The sequence below is a fragment of the Erpetoichthys calabaricus genome, chromosome 11 (assembly GCF_900747795.2).
Source record: "Erpetoichthys calabaricus chromosome 11, fErpCal1.3, whole genome shotgun sequence".
Lineage (NCBI taxonomy): Eukaryota > Metazoa > Chordata > Cladistia > Polypteriformes > Polypteridae > Erpetoichthys > Erpetoichthys calabaricus.
The window spans coordinates 103879886-103896773 of record NC_041404.2 but is presented as its reverse complement, the minus strand read 5'-3'; the positions used below and the strand labels follow the sequence as shown (position 1 = coordinate 103896773).

The following is a 16888-nucleotide window of genomic DNA, read 5'->3' as shown; positions in this document are numbered from 1 at the left end:
GAAAACGTGCTATACAAATAAATGTTGTTGTTGTTCAATTACTAGGTTAACCACCAAAAGAATCAGGAATAACAGACACACAGACAGCTAGAGTATTTTCTTACACATATAGCAAATAAGGCATCCACACATGGTTCACGGAACTATGACAGCAGTGTGCAATACAATAACAGAAATGAAAATGTAGGAACCAAATCTTAAGAAGTAAATTTTTCATAAGAAATAACAAGACACCAACCACTGATGAAGGAAAGAATGTGTAGTGTGCTAATTAATTAGTATGTAAGGTGTATAAATGAAGTTTCTGAAAAAAAAAAATATATAATACATGATACAAATGTTCGGTTGCATTGTGTCATTGATGAAATGGTGCATCTGGAATGGAGAAATAACAACTACGCTAAAAATGACAAAACTGTGCAACACAATTAGAAGAAAATTCCTTGGTTCACAAGGAAAAGGAAGTCACTTTATTTTTAAATAGATCTGTACAATGAGTTCAGGCTCAAAGCACAGGCACATATCTGTACTTATGAAATGATAATAGTAAATTATTAATTGATAAAATATTTACTTATATAAATGTCAAATTAAAATAAATTTATCTTAATAATTATCATAAAAATTATGGCACTAATGAAGCCTTTAAGATACAAAATAAAATATGACCCACAGGCTATAGAAGAGATGGGAAAAAAACTTCAGGTAATATCATCGCTGGAAAAAATACATTTTTAGTTGTCCACTTATTGTCCAGTTGTTATAGTAGGCCAAATGGCCACCCTCACCTTCCTAGACATTCTACAAATTCACAAGAACTTGATGATTTCCTTAAAATAGATATTGAAAGAGCTGGAACAGCTACAGATATACCAAAAGCCTAGTGTACTTCATTAATCTCACCTTGTTAGGTTCATCCTTGACAAGTCCCCAACGTCCCTTATGGGAACGCCGCATGACAGCACTGGTGCTGTTATAGTGTTCAATGTGCGTTGATGAGCTGGAAGGAAGGCTGCCTCCTGTCTGTGAGTAGCGAAGCTCTAGAGCACTGCCTGGAAGGGACCTGTCAAAGTATATCAATACACTCTGGGTGCTGTGTACTGTCAGACATATTTAACACATGATAATTGACAAAATAGGACAGAAGGAAAAGCATTGCTATTACTGTTACTTCCCTAGTACATCCCCGCCTTCACCACAGTAACCATGCATACACATGAACCCCATGTTTTGCTTGTTTTCACTCTTTTAACAACAACAACAAAAAGAATTAATAAAAAATAATAGCACCCAACTTGGACCTTTTCTTTTTTGAAGAAGAAGATGATTTGATCTGTTTTAGGAAACAAATAGAGCATGGTATACAGAGATGTCTGAATACAGTTGTTGATAAAAGGTGCTGGAGCATGTATCAGTTTCAGTGTAGCACTATCAGTTGGTCTGTGCATAAGTGGGTTTAACTTCCGCACAACTCTATCAAATTGCAGGCATACAAATTAGATTCAGCACAACTCGTTTGGTTTGCTAAGGCACATATTGGTTTGCTGCTACACATATTGGATTGTTGCTGCATATATTGGTTTCCCTTCAAAACAACTTGGTGCTCTTAGTTATAATTATTACATTGTCTCACTAATGCTTTGGCTTTGTTTTTCTGTGTTCACTATATATATTGTGCTTTATAAACAAGAAAGAAACTGATGGCAAAAGGACACTGTGTAATGGAGAATGGGTCAATTTGAGATACAGTGTAGGTGCAAATGTTTGTGCTAAAAAGTAATTGAATAGCAAACAGGAGAAGGCAATAAAAATATAGGTGAGCTAGTAAAGGTTAAGAAATAATTGAATGTTATGTCATTGCAGACAGAGGCCCACAGCTTGTGCTGTAGTGGAGAATTTGAGAATTTGTCCAGGTGTCCTTTATAGTCCTAACGTGACATGGAAGGAGACTCTAAACTAGAAAGGAAGAGATAGCAAGCAAGTCAAAAGGTGTACACTGCCCAGGGGCATCAATGCCAGTGCTGGGGATGTCAAATCATTTTCTGGATCTTAGCAGTTACACTGATTGGAAGTCAAGAATGAAGTGACTCAATGGGTCACCTCTAAACCAGCCTGTAAAATGGGGAAGTACTGATTGTACAGGATTCTGTTAGTAGAGTGACACAAAGCATAGTTTCTGTGATAGGGGTTTCTTAAAGCATATTGCCTTCCTTGTAAATTGATGAGAGACCAATACAAATGTAAGGGTTTAGGGTCGAAGCTGAAGAACATGACTGACAAGGCAGTAGTCTCTAAAGCTCTGGCTTTGCAATGTGCCAATGCAGGCAAGACTGGGGAGATTCATTTTAATATGTGGTTTAAATTTTGTTGTAGGATAGAGTGGTAAAGGGTGACTTTTGGAACAGATGGACCTGTACTGTCAGGAGGGGCTGCAGATTAAACAGAGAGACACTGATGTATTATGAAGACATATGAAGAGGTTAGTCAACATTGAAATTACTACCTTGAATATAATAAGCTAACAGTTGCTTTCTCATATATCTATTTATTGTTGCCATAACCTAATATTGGGAAGATGTGTGTTTTCAAAAATGTAATTTGAAGGCCTTCTTAGGAATTATTCAGCAGTTCCAGATGCTCTCCTTTGCGTTACCTCTTGTTTTTTAATCTAGTGTACATCAATCAATCTCTTTGCTTTGTAATCCAGCTTCCAAGGATTACTATTAATTCATCTGATCTAACTGTTAACTTTCTATATTTGTATTTATCTGTAGTGTTCCCTTTTTGCCCATTAACATTATTTTACTTGTCCTTGAATTAATTTTCATTCCATACTCCTTACATGCTTTATTACAAGTCCTTCTATCTTGGTGTCAATATTAAAGTATTAGTTAGGTACAGTGACTATTAAAGAGGAATTGAATGATTTGATAATAGCCTTGAAAGAGAAATGCTGGTAGGATTAAATAGGCTTAGTTCATACACAAACCGATAGCATACACACTGGAACCTGTGATATACAAATGCAAATTCATACAGTTGAAATGCAGACCAATAGTATACATTTACAAAGCAATATAGTTCACACACAAACCAATAATATACAGACATGAACCAATAAATTCAGATGACTGAAACCAGTATTGTACACATGCAAACCAATACTATCCAGATGTAAACCAATAGATTATGAAGTAAAACCCATGTATGTGCTGGCAAACCAATAGAGTTATGCTGAAAATATAAGCCACACTAAAAACAAATGACTTTCTTCCTAAATGGTGTCTCATATAAGGGGCCAAACTAAACATGTCTGGGTTCCGCGCGCAATCACTCGAAATAAGTAGCCAAGGATTTTTTTTTCTATTTTTCTCATGTACTTCGATCCTTTTTAAACTTTTTCCAAGTATTCACTGCCAACATCAATGCACTTTTGGGCTCTTCTGACCCACGCCGCAAAACACTTGCGAAAGGCTGTCTTTGAGAGGTTGTCCAGCTGTTCTTTGACAGCTGCAATCAGTTCCTGTCAAGTTTTGAAGTTGTGGCCTCGCAGGGATTCTGTCACCTTCGGGAAGAGCCAAAAGTCACATGGTGCAAGATCAGGCGAGTAGGGTGGCAGGTTCAAAACGTTGACACCACTGTCTTCAATGAAATGCTTCGTCGCATTAGCCGGGTGGGATGGCGCATTGTCATGATGCAAAAACTGCCTTCGCAAGTTCTTGGACCGGCCTCTAGCCATTGCAGAAAAAACATCAGGCAGGCACTGAGTGGTGTGCCACTCAGAGGTCACAGTTTTCCTCTCCATCAGCGGAATTGATGTGACAATGCCATCGATGTTGAAAAAGATGGCAAACATGGTGCGTTCCACCGAGTGGATTAAACCTGCAGAAAAGTCGTAAAAAATCATCACTCGAAATTCACGCAAGCACGGAGTCGGGAGCTTCGCCGCTAGCGCTGGCAGCACACTCTCAGTTCATTTGCTTCTCATGTTCATTCTGAAGGAAGAGAGGGAGCAAAACATCTGAACAAAAACATGCAACCACTTGAATAATCCCTCTACACAGCAGAAGAGGTTTCGACAGGCTGACACTCGACAAACGATAAAATTCCACGTGGAACCCAGACAACCCTCGTATATATATATATATATATATATATATATATATATATATATATATATATATATATATATATATATATAGTTAGGTCCATAAATATTTGGACAGAGACAACTTTTTTCTAATTTTGGTTCTATACATTACCACAATGAATTTTAAGTGAAACAACTCAGATGCAGTTGAAGTGCAGACTTTCAGCTTTAATTCAGTGGGGTGAACAAAACGACTGCATAAAAATGTGAGGCAACTAAAGCATTTTTTAGGGCTCCATGGGAATTGGAGTTGGGTGAAGGCCTGTTGGGTCCCACAGGTGCTGCCAGGGGGTGCTGCAGCTGGGACTCTTGAGCCCTTATAGGCAGTGTAATCGCACCACCTGGAGCACTTCCGGGTGGACTATAAAAGGGACCAGCAGCCACCACTCAAGGAGCCTGAGTCGGGAGGAGGAGGACTATGTTTGCCGGGAGGAGTGGTGGTTAAAGAGAAGATTGCAAATACTGTGTGTGATTATTGTGGTCTGCTCTGGGACAGTGTTGTGCCTGTGGGACATGGGGAAGACGTGCCCCACAGGTGAAGAAAAATAAGTTTCTTTGACTTTTATACATGCCTCCAGTGTGAGTCTGTGTCGGGTCAGACGCCAATATGCACCTTTTTGTTACAATTGGCATGTCATTATTGCCATAGTGGGAAAGGAAGCATGCGCCTTTAAGTAGATGTTTATCAGTAAATAAGTAGAGAGGACCTTTTTAGAATGGATTTTTTTCTGTTTAGAGGACAGGTAAATACCAGTTACCATATACCAAAAGAGATTTTAAGCAGAGGGAAATTAATAATAAGGATATAATCTTCAGGATATTGTGGGTTGGATAATGGATGGATGGATGGATATAATCTGCACTAAATGGTGTCCAACAAAGACAATTAAAAATTACCTGCATTACTATTTGGATAGTGACAAAACCTAGCAAGGAGCTACACATTAGGAAATAGTGCTGTACTTTTTAACAACAGTAAGCAATTTGTGTCTCCAGTAACCCTTGCTGGTAGAACTATATGGTTTATAACTGACTGTGGAGGGGTTGCTTTGACAGTAATCACTTATCCCAAGCAAAGAACTGTTGTTGAGAACAGGTACTATTATAACATAGAAGAGCGTTTGTGTTTCTTTTTACATATAATTTATTAATGCTTATTATTGTTGTGACATTGCTTCATATTTCTGCTACGTGTTTAATGCAGCATGTCATTTGTAGTACAGAAATTTGACAAATGATTAAGTGATTAGTACAGTATTTTTCAAGTCAAAGTTATTTCTTCACAACTATGGAATAAATATATTTGCCCCTTGAAATTGTGTTCTAAAGTGAAGTTTTTTTGCAAATTTTAAAATGCCTTGTGTTTCTGCAGTTTACAATGGAGCTTTGGGTTACATGGTTCCAAAAGTAATAGAAAAAGCATGAAAACAAACCAAATACACCCACTTTGAAGCAGCAAAGGTTTTTAGTTAAGAAGACATGCCCTGCACGTTTATGAAGCAGCCTTGTGATAATAGAAAGAAATTAAAACTATTTTATCACAGGATTTTGGTACTATTTTCTCAAGGTAAATATAAATTTCTTGCTTGTTTCTCTGCTTGCAGCAGCCATTGTCAGTAGAGTTATGACAACCCAACATGGAGACCCCCCCAACCTATTAATATTCTGTGTTATTTTATTGTGGAGCCAGATGAACACCAAATGGGAGGGAAGTGAATTCATTAGATGGCATTGTATTGTTAATAAAAGCCTCAGATATTTGAAAGAGCCAAGCCACCTTTTCTGTGTTGTCTTGTGTATGCACAATCCAAAAGAAAAACTCGGAAAATGAAAATGGGTGTGTGATAAAACATATTGCAGAGCCACAAATCAAGTTTTCATTTCTTTTAATAAATGATGAGTCACTCTTGTTGATGATATGTTAATAAAAGAAAAGATCACAATGTGAGGAAATTCACTAACACTAATCCCAATCAATTTGCAAATGTATGGGGAGAACATACAGTTAGGTCCATAAATATTTGGACAGAGACAACTTTTTTCTAATTTTGGTTCTGTACATTACCGCAATGAATTTTAAATGAAACAACTCAGATGCAGTTGAAGTGCAGACTTTCAGCTTTAATTCAGTGGGGTGAACAAAATGATTGCATAAAAATGTGAGGCAACTAAAGCATTTTTTTTAATACAATCCCTTCATTTCAGGGGCTCAAAAGTAATTGGACAAATTAAATAACTGGAAATAAAATGTTAATTTCTAAGACTTGGTTGAAAACCCTTTGCTGGCAATGACAGCCTGAAGTCTTGAACTCATGGACATCACCAGATGCTGGGTTTCATCATTTTTAATGCTCTGCCAGGCCTTTACTGCAGCAGCTTTCAGTTGCTGTTTGTTTGTGGGCCTTTCTGTCTGAAGTTTAGTCTTCAACAAGTGAAATGCATGCTCAATTGGGTTAAGATCAGGTGACTGACTTGGCCATTCAAGAATTTTCCACTTCTTTGCTTTAATAAACTCCTGGGTTGCTTTGGCTGTATGTTTTGGGTCATTGTCCATCTGTATCATGAAACGCCACCCAATCAATTTGACTGAATTTAGCTGGATTTGAGCAGACAGTATGTCTCTGAACACCTCAGAATTCATTCGGCTGCTTCTGTCCTGTGTCACATCATCAATAAACACTAGTGTCCCGGTGCCACTGGCAGTCATGCACGCCCAAGCCATCACACTGCCTCCACTGTGTTTTACAGATGATGTGGTATGCTTTGGATAATGAGCTGTTCCACACCTTCTCCATACTTTCTTCTTGCCATTATTCTGGTAGAGGTTGATCTTGGTTTCATTTGTCCAAAGAATGTTTTTCCAGAACTGTGCTGGCTTTTTTAGATGTTCTTTAGCAAAGTCCAATCTAGCCTTTCTATTCTTGAGCCTTATGAGTGGCTTGCACCTTGCAGTGCACCCTCTGTATTTACTTTCATGCAGTCTTCTCTTTATGGTAGACTTGGATATCGATACGCCTACCCCCTGGAGAGTGTTGTTCACTTGTTCGGCTGTTGTGAAGGGGTTTCTCTTCACCATGGAAATGATTCTGTGATCATCCACCACTGTTGTCTTCCGTGGAAGTCCAGGGGCCTCATGTATAAACGGTGCGTACGCACAGAAATGTTGCGTACGAATGTTTCCACGCTCAAATCGCGATGTATAAAACCTAAACTTGGCGTAAAGTCACGCACATTTCCACGGTAACTCATACCTTGGCATACGCAATTTCTCCGCTCAGTTTTGCAGACTGGCAGCACCCAGCGTCAAAGCAGTGCTACTGTTCCTGTGTGATCACCCTTTCTTTCTTAGCTCCACATTCCTGACGCAGCTTTATAAATACACTGAAATTAACTGCATATTGTTTATTAGTGTAATGCATCTGATTGTAATTAACCTGCAGCAATATAATGGTCCAGGGAATAGCCATAGTATTCCAAATACCATAACTGCTTTAGCATTGTTACGCTCACTGCATCTTGTTCTTCTTTTTGCTGCTCCCGTTAAGGGTTGCCACTGCGGATCATCTTTTTCCATATTACTCTCACTGCACCACTCGAAGTATTTATATCACTGTATCTGAGTGTGAATCACAGCAGCAGCTGATCGGAAAGAGAATTATCGGTATACAGTTTCAAGTACACACTACCTCAACCACGGCAAAAAGCGTCAAAGCCTTTCCTGTATGGACCTCGCGTTTCAGAAACAGTTTCATCCCAAGAACTATAAACGCACTCAATCAGTCCATCAAGTGCTCCTTGTAGAACTGTTTGTACTTATAAGTACAATTACCTCACTGTAAACTTACACTACAGTTATAATATTGCACAACCTGCGCCACTTTATAAAGCGCGTATGATGACAATATCATTTTTAACATGAAATGCAGCAAACTATGTTGCTTATAGTATACAGATAAAACTTTAACTTCATTTAAGTAATCTGCATTGTTAATAATTAAACATGTGAGGACACGTATAGCTAGTTCACGGATAGCTCCTGCCTTGCGCTGTATTATTGCTGGTGCTGACGTGACACTGGAAGGATAGACGGATAGAATAATTAAACATGTACTACGAAGATATTTCAATGTTCCTTAAAAGTTTTGAAGAATCGGCGTTCTAAGCTTACAGATGGCTTAACGTCTATTACAGAGCTGATTGTGTGGCGATTGGGTATTTGGAGAAAGAAAAGTACGTTTGAAAGAGACGGTACTTCTGTAATAAATTATTTCATCGAAGGTCGCACATGGCGCAGCAAGCCTCTTGCGTGAGATATGAACAATCACTGCGCCACCATGTTCCCATGTTTAATAACATGCTTTCATTGCTATCATCATGAAAATGATATCACGTATACATCTCAGTATTTTAATTATTCAGAGAGCTGTAATATCTCGAATGTAATGGATTCTGTGTCCTGTCGGAGAAAGAGAAAGAATGGAAGCACGTAGTGATTCACACACATAGAGCACATAGAAGATCAAATACAGAACAAAGCATTTAACGTGCTACTTGAGAAACTAGTAAAATAAATGATTTTAAGATGAAGTTTATGATTTTCTACTTTAATGACAAAATAAACTACGTGATTAAAGTGGAAATTTCGAGATTAAAGTTGACATTTCATGCTTTTTTCCCACTGTGTGCCAATTTTTTTTGTCTGTACCCTAATAAGCTTTCATATGACACTCAGACGGTCCGCTGCGAGTCGCCTTTTCACGGCGACTTTGATATGTGATTTCTTTTTTATTTCGGGTACTGTGCGACTTTGTGAACTTGATCTTTCGAGTTTCTCCGACACTCGATCAACTTTCTTTTGTTGATTATACCACTGTTTAAACCAACAAATAGTAGGTTTTTCCTTTGCCTCCACTTGGTATTCGCTGAAATTCTTATATTTTCCCTGTGCTTTTCCCATTGTCTTTTCACAGAAGGCTATTTATATTGATTTGCATATTCAAAGAGGTGTAATTCTGGGAGGAGTTGGGGCAGGACAGAAGGCGCGTGCACGTGCGTTACTTTTCACGCTGATTGGGATTTATGTAGTGGAAGAACATGAAATTTTGCGTGCGCACAGATTCCTGCATCTGGATTTTTCTGTGCGTACGCACAATCCCGCTTTTGTGCTTACGCCATGTTATAGTGTGAGTTCTACGCACGGCGTTATACATGAAGCCCCAGGTCTTTTTGCGTTGCTGAGTTCACCAGTGCTTGCTTTCTTTCTCAGGATGTACCAAACTGTAGATTTTGCCACTCGTAATATTGTAGCAATTTCTCGGATGGGTTTTTTTCTGTTTTCGCAGCTTAAGGATGGCTTCTTTCACCTGCATGGAGAGCTCCTTTGACCGCATGTTGTCTGTTCACAGCAAAATCTTCCACATGCAAGCACCACACCTCAAATCAACTCCAGGCCTTTTATCTGCTTAATTGATAATGACATAATGACGGACTTGCCCACACCTGCCCATGAAATAGCCTTTGAGTCAATTGTCCAATTACTTTTGAGCCCCTGAAATGAAGAGATTGTGTTAAAAAATGCTTTAGTTGCCTCACATTTTTATGCAATCATTTTGTTCACCCCACTGAATTAAAGCTGAAAGTCTGCACTTTAACTGCATCTGAGTTGTTTCATTTAAAATTCATTGTGGTAATGTACAGAACCAAAATTAGAAAAAAGTTGTCTCTGTCTATCTCTGTCCATTATATATATATATATATATATATATATATATATATATATATATATATATATATATATATATATATATATATAAATTGTCGAATAACAATTACAATGTAGTACTTAATTATGGCATAGTGAAAATTGATGGCAAGATAAATGCAGCATGTTACAGGAATACAGTGCATCTGGAAAGTATTCACATACAATAATGGCATGCAGTCTTTTCTGATAGTTGTGGATGAGGCTCTTGATTTTCTCAGGTGGTAGAGCTACCTATTCTTCTTTGCAAAACGCCTCCAGGTCCCATAAATTCTTGGGTTGTCTTGCATGAACTACATGTTTGAGATCTCCCCAAAGTGGCTCTATGAAATCGAGCTCAGGAGACTGTGATGGCCACTCCAACACCTTCACTTTTCTCTGCTTTAGCCACCAAAGGCCTTGTGTTTTGGATCATTGTCATGTTGGAAGATCCAAATGCATCCCATGTGCAGCTTCCGGACTGATGAGTGCAAATTGTCCTTCAATATACAGTGCATCTGGAAAGTATTCACAGCGCATGTCCAATCAACTGAATTTACCATAGGTGAACTCCAATTAAGCTGCAGAAACATCTCAAGGATGATCAGGGGAAACAGGATGCACCTGAGCTCAATTTTGAGCTTCATGGCAAAGGCTGTGAATACTTATGTACATGTGCTTTCTCAATTTTTTTATTTTTAATAAATTTGCAAAAATCTCAAGGAATTTAATCCATTTTGGAATAAGGCTGTAACATAAAAAAATGTGAAAAAAGTGATGCGCTGTGAATACTTTCCAGATGCACTGTATATTGAAGGACAATTTGCACTCATCAGTCCAGAAGCTGCACATGGGATGCATTTGGATCTTCCAACATGACAATGATCCAAAACACAAGGCCTTTGGTGGCTAAAGCAGAGAAAAGTGAAGGTGTTGGAGTGGCCATCACAGTCTCCTGAGCTCGATTTCATGGACCCACTTTGGGGAGATCTCAAACATGTAGTTCATGCAAGACAACCCAAGAATTTATGGGACCTGGAGCGTTTAGCAAAGAAGAATAGGTAGCTCTACCACCTGAGAAAATCAAGAGCCTCATCCACAACTATCAGAAAAGACTGCATGCCATTATTGACGCCAAAGGGGGCAATAAACAGTATTAAGAACTAAGGGTATGCAAACTTTTGAACAGCAACCATCTCATTATTGTCCTTATTATGTTTTGTTTAATGGTTGTGCTATTCTGTTATGCCTTACAGTTTAACTTGGATTCCATTAAAAGCAAATGAAATGTCAGGTGGAAGAAGGACGGAGCTTGCGCGACAGGAGTGGAGGCGCGCAAAGGAACCAAGGACTGTGCACTGTAAATAGTTTGTATATATTACTGAAATAAACGTGTGTGTTGTGGACACCGCATTGTCGTGTCTGTCTGTGGCCGGGCTAGCTTTTACACAGTATAGCTATGATAGTGTGTGTTCATAAAACCAGTATGTTTCAGATGTGAATCTGATATAGTACACACATAAAACCATCATGATATGCTTACAAAATCATCATAGTTTATACATAAAAACAGAGCAAGTCTCACATGTAATCTCTTTAGTGCATACGTAAAACCAAAAGAATTCATATGTGAAAACAATGTTTTACCCACATTAAACCAGCATAAGACATACATACATGAAACCAATATAATGCATACACAAAAAGATCGCTAAGTAAGCAGTCCAAGTGTAAACACAGAAATCAATAACAAATGCACTGGAACCAGTGATATAAAATGCAAATCAATATAGTTCATGCACAAACTGACACAAACCAATGTAGTTCATATGAATGAAATCAGCATTGTATGTATGCAAACTAATAAATTATGTATGCAAACATGTATTAAATACTCATAAACCAATAGTGTTCACATGTAAACCAATAGATTATGCACAAAAATACATGATTTATGGTGTGTTATAGCCATTATAGTCTCGCATGTTGAGAAAGTTTATAAGATCATACCATACAGCAAAGAAATCTGTTTATACTGATAATGTTGAAACTGTGTGTCTAAAGTGTTGCTATTTATTGCTAGACAATAATTTCGTGTGCTTATAGAATAAAGACAGTGGGCAGAGTAGAGCTGCAATAATTGGAAATAACTTGCATGAAAAACAAAAATTTATTGTGCTTATAGAATAAAGGCATTAGGCAGACTAGAGCCATGAGACCTGGAAATGACTTGCTTAAAGTCATTTATTTCATATGCTTCTTGATTGAGGCCATATGTCATGTCAGTTTGCAAAATTTAACCTGCTTAATCCAGACCAGGATTGCTTGTGGCTGGAGCCTATCCCAGCTAGTATAGAGCAGGAACAAACCCTGGAAAGTCCATCACAAGGTGAACATACACACCCTCACAAGCCAGTTTAGCTTCATCAATTTACCTAACCTGCATGTCTTTGGACAGTGGAGGGAAACCAGAGCAGACCCATGCAGAGAACATGCAAATTCCACACAGGGAGGACACAGGACATGAACTTTGGTCTCCTTACTGCAAGGCAGCAGCACTACCACTGCACCACCATGCCACCTGATTAGGGCCATATAAACTTGTGTTTATGAGTAAGTAAGAAATATAACATGGCTAACCTTAATAAATGAGAAAAAAAGAATGTTAACTTGGTGTTGATGATGATGATGGTAATGTGAGTGTCTGAAATAGGTTCTACTCACAGAGACATGTTTAGTACACTTAAAAAAATAGTAGGTATTTTACCCCAGTGTCTGGCATACCTGGAGTAAGAGCCAGTGCGCCCTTTCAGTTGGTCAAGCTCCATCTGTACTCTCTCCAGCTCTGCTATCAGCTGCTCCTGAAAGGCAAAACAAGGTAAGGTGTTATGCATACTATGTATTTATTTATTTATTTATTTATTTATCTGTTTTTAACCTCTTGCCATCCAAGCCTGGCCGTTTCTTGATTGTGAGTGAATGACTTTACCTTATTGGCTAGAAGATCATCCTGAATTTTTTTCATATTGGCCAGCTCCTCTGAAAGGGAATTCTGGAAAGAGAATCCAGTAGAGGTGAACAAAGAATTGAAGCAGTTTTAGTTTAAACAAATTTAAAAGAAGAAAAGGGGAATAAAATATCAGAAAAAAGTATTCAGCCTATACTTCTCACTGTCCATGTTGCCAGTGTTTTTCTTCTTGTAATCAATTCAGCATGAGAATGAGGAAGTTCAAATAGAAAAAAACAGAGAGATTTGGAAAAGCTCAACATTTACCTTCTCCTCTAAGGCAGCCATCCTCTCCTTGAGGTGCAACTGCAGTCTCTCATTGGATTCAGACAGTAGCTTGTCCACGGTCTCTGAGAGCCTCTTATTGTGTTCATCATTCATCCTCTCCCGTTGTCGAGCCTGGGAGAGAACCAGAAAATACTTGTGAGAATGTAATACATGAAAATACATGGGAATGTAAAGGAGAATGCAGGAAGAACCTCACCCTTTGTAGCTCTTGGTTCTTCTCTTCTAGCTGTGCTTCTAGCTGGCGGAGACGCTCCTCAAAATTCCCATGGCGCTCCTCTGCCTAGACAGTATAATATGAGGAATGACAAAGAGATGGCATTAGAGGAAATGAAAAAGAATGTTGGAAAACACCTGCTTTCAGGTTATCATCATTTCAGGAAAGCCTTGCTATAAATTGATAAAATGTTGTTAACTTACTAATTAAGTGTAAATGTAATCACATTAAATCAGGTAGAAAATTACAAAAAAGTTAAATAAACAGTTGGTGTATTAGAAAGTGAGCAACTATAAAAATGAATTGGAAAAATATTTTGATAATCTTCATAAAGAAATTGCAAGTAAAAAAATAAAACATCCACCCATCCATTTTCTAACTTTCTTCTCCATTTTGTCATATGGAGCGGCAGCCTATACCACAATCACAAACCAATCAGCATGGTAATGGACTATGAAATGAAAGCACACATATATAAAGAAAATGTGCAAACATCACACAGAGGGCATTACAAAGCAAAATGTTAAAGATTTAATTCTGCCTAAAACTTATCAGCTTGAATCTCAGTTTGTTGTTTGAATAGATCTTGGATGATAAGCAGAAGACAGGAGATGTGGTAGATTACAGTACTGTTACCAAAAGTAAAAACGTTTCTCAAGACCTCAAAGAACTGTCTACATAAACTGTGCTCTTGCCCAGGTGTTCAAAATGAATGAATTGGGTGTAATGATTTTGCAGAGGTTTGATTTAGTCGAGCTGTCCTGTTGGACATCCTATGACTTTGTGGTGTCCCCTCGAAGTTGCTGGATATCATGGTCATCTTTTACACTGGTATTGTGAGTGGTGTGCAGAGTGGAGGCAGAACCTCTGCGTTTTTCCCAAGTGATTCTGGGGTTTGACTGGGGTGTGTTCCTGCTTCAACTCTGTTCAATGATTGTGTGGACTGGGTGTTGGGAAGGGTTGTGGGGTCTAGCAGCTCTGAGGCATCTGATGGTGAAGAGAGATTCAGTAATCAAGACTTTGCTGTCATTGCTCTGATCTTCGCTGAGTCAATAGAGGCTTGGATTGGGGCTCCCATGAGACTGAGCAAGGAGTCTGTCTGGGCTTCTGACTGTCCTGGAAAAAAAGTAAGATCCAGGCCTTTAATGACCAAAGAGATGTTGAGAGGTTTACTTACCTCAGCAGCAACATTAATGTCTCTGGTCAGAGTCTTCCTATGAAGTCAATAGATAGATTGAAGGAGCATGGGTATCATGAGGTCACTGGAAAGGGGTGTGTGGCACTCCCAATATCTATGCAAAAGGCCGAAGGTCCAAGTCTTTAGATTTCTGGTGTTCCCTATTTTGCTATATAGTTGCAAGCTATGGACACTATCCAGTGACCTGAGATGAAGACCGGGCTGCTTTGGTAATGTATTTCTTCAAAGAATCCTTGGGTACTGCTGGTTGCTCATGGAGTCCTGAATGATGCACATTACCTGCATTGTGACCGAGCATCAGTTACCGCACCATGGCCATGTGGTGTGATTCCCCAAGGGTGATCTGGCTCTCATGACCGACTGGACAAGGCCAAGGAGACGCCCACATAACACATGGTTGCGGCAGACAGATCGTCATTTTCAGAGGGTAGGACTGGACTGCGTGTCTGCCTGGGGAGTTGCTAACCTTGATCCCAAGGTGTTTCATCATGTGGTGGGTGTGGCAATGCGCTGTACCAGTGCATGCTCCCTAACTTGACATGATTCAGTCTGACACCTTAGATTACATGACTTTTCCATGTTTTACGCCTCATATTCCAAAGGTATACATTTTACATTCGCTGGCAGCTCTAAAGTAGCCTGGTTTAGGTTAGAAAATGTGGTTGCATAAGTGTGTCCTATGATAAACTAGCTCCATATTCACAGGCAATTCCTTGTATCCAGTACTGCTAGGATCCTGCAAGCTTCTAATGGAAAAAAAGATTGATTAATTGATTCTTAGTTTGGTGACATAAATAAAAAAAGATATTTTTTGCAACTAGGTTAACTTCTTCATAGAAATTTTATGATAGAATTAAATAGGCAATTATATCTGCATATGTATATATTCCATACCTTAATTATTATTTTTTTGATTCTACGGCTCTAGATTCTTACATTCTAAGACTATGAGTTGCTTGTTGGTACTGATGCAATTCCATTGATAAATTTATTATTAGATAATTTCCCCTCCTGTACCTCAGCTTACAAACAACTCCACAGTTCCTTTATCTACAATCTGCACAAATCTTAGTTTAGTTGATACTTTTCATTTAGTTAAAGCCTCTCTAACAGAATTTTTCTTTCTCCTCATTATAATACACAATCATACATTGATCACATTCATTGCTGTTATTCTTTCACTCTGTCACATTTACAAAGGCAAATGCATCATTTTCTTCATCAACAAGTGTTTTTGCAAGTAGATTTATCAATAAAATGTACGATTTTCTTGAATTTAAACAAAGTTTATTTGATAACTTCATCTTAATCTGGGAGGAAGCTAAAGAATGTATTTTGGATTTCTAAGTCTCATTCCCTTATCATCAAACTCTTGTTTAACTAGAACTGAAAATAAACATACCATATCTATACATATTAATAAAAGGCAAAGCCCTCACTGACTCACTGACTGACTGACTGACTGACTGACTCATCACTAATTCTCGAACTTCCCGTGTAGGTGGAAGGCTGAAATTTGGCAGGCTCTTTCCTTACAGCTTACTTACAAAAGTTAGGCAGGTTTCATTTTGAAATTCTACGCGTAATGGTCATAACTGGAACCTGTTTTTTGTCCATATACTCTAATGGAGGAGGCGGAGTTACGTATCACGTCATCACGCCTCCTACATAATCACGTGAACTAAAAACAAGGAAGAGATTTACAGCACGAGTCAAACGCGGGAACGAAGGTAAATGACGTTAATTTTTGAGTGTCTTTTAATACTGTGTAAGCATACATATTAACACATATGCAATTAAACGTGTGCATTTACGGGGTGATTTCTCAGGCTTAAAAGCTCGCCTTTTATTAAAAAGGTACATGCAAACTATTTTCATTCTGAAGGGCACAAACCACGTAAGATTCCAGACGTTAAACGCGCAAAAATGTCGGTACACCAGATAAATAAGCGCAACATATTATCAGTTGTATTGTATACTTACAATACATATAGAAATGTGTTAATCGTTAACTAATATTATGGGATGGTGTTTTTCGACTCGCACCTTGATTTAAACGATTGCATTTCTTGGTGGGTTTGCGTAGCTTATTGTCAATATCTTTACACCTCTTTTTAAGACTTAATTTAAAAAGGTTTTCTTTTCTTCTTAATTAAAATTTAAAAGCAATACTTCACCACTGCGAAGCCCCTCTAGCGCTGACGTCCGAGGTTCGATTACCGTAAGCGAGTGCAGTGAGTGTGTACGCCTGATGAGCCAAGAATAAGGGGGAAAGACGTGTCGCGTACTCT

The 16888-nt window shown here is 38.4% G+C and overlaps 2 protein-coding genes across 2 annotated transcripts in view; both read right to left on the bottom strand.

Annotated features, from left to right (window-relative positions):
• LOC127529574 (uncharacterized) overlaps positions 1 to 16888 on the bottom strand; it is an 813564-nt gene that overhangs the window by 406473 nt on the left and 390203 nt on the right. The gene's annotated exons all lie outside the window — the stretch shown is intronic.
• Positions 1 to 16888, bottom strand: part of ppfia3 (PTPRF interacting protein alpha 3) — a 454572-nt gene that overhangs the window by 184853 nt on the left and 252831 nt on the right. Inside the window, 5 exon segments of the mRNA XM_028813664.2 lie at positions 904 to 1063; positions 12675 to 12751; positions 12880 to 12942; positions 13165 to 13296; positions 13382 to 13465. Coding sequence (XP_028669497.2) covers positions 904 to 1063; positions 12675 to 12751; positions 12880 to 12942; positions 13165 to 13296; positions 13382 to 13465 — 516 coding nt within the window.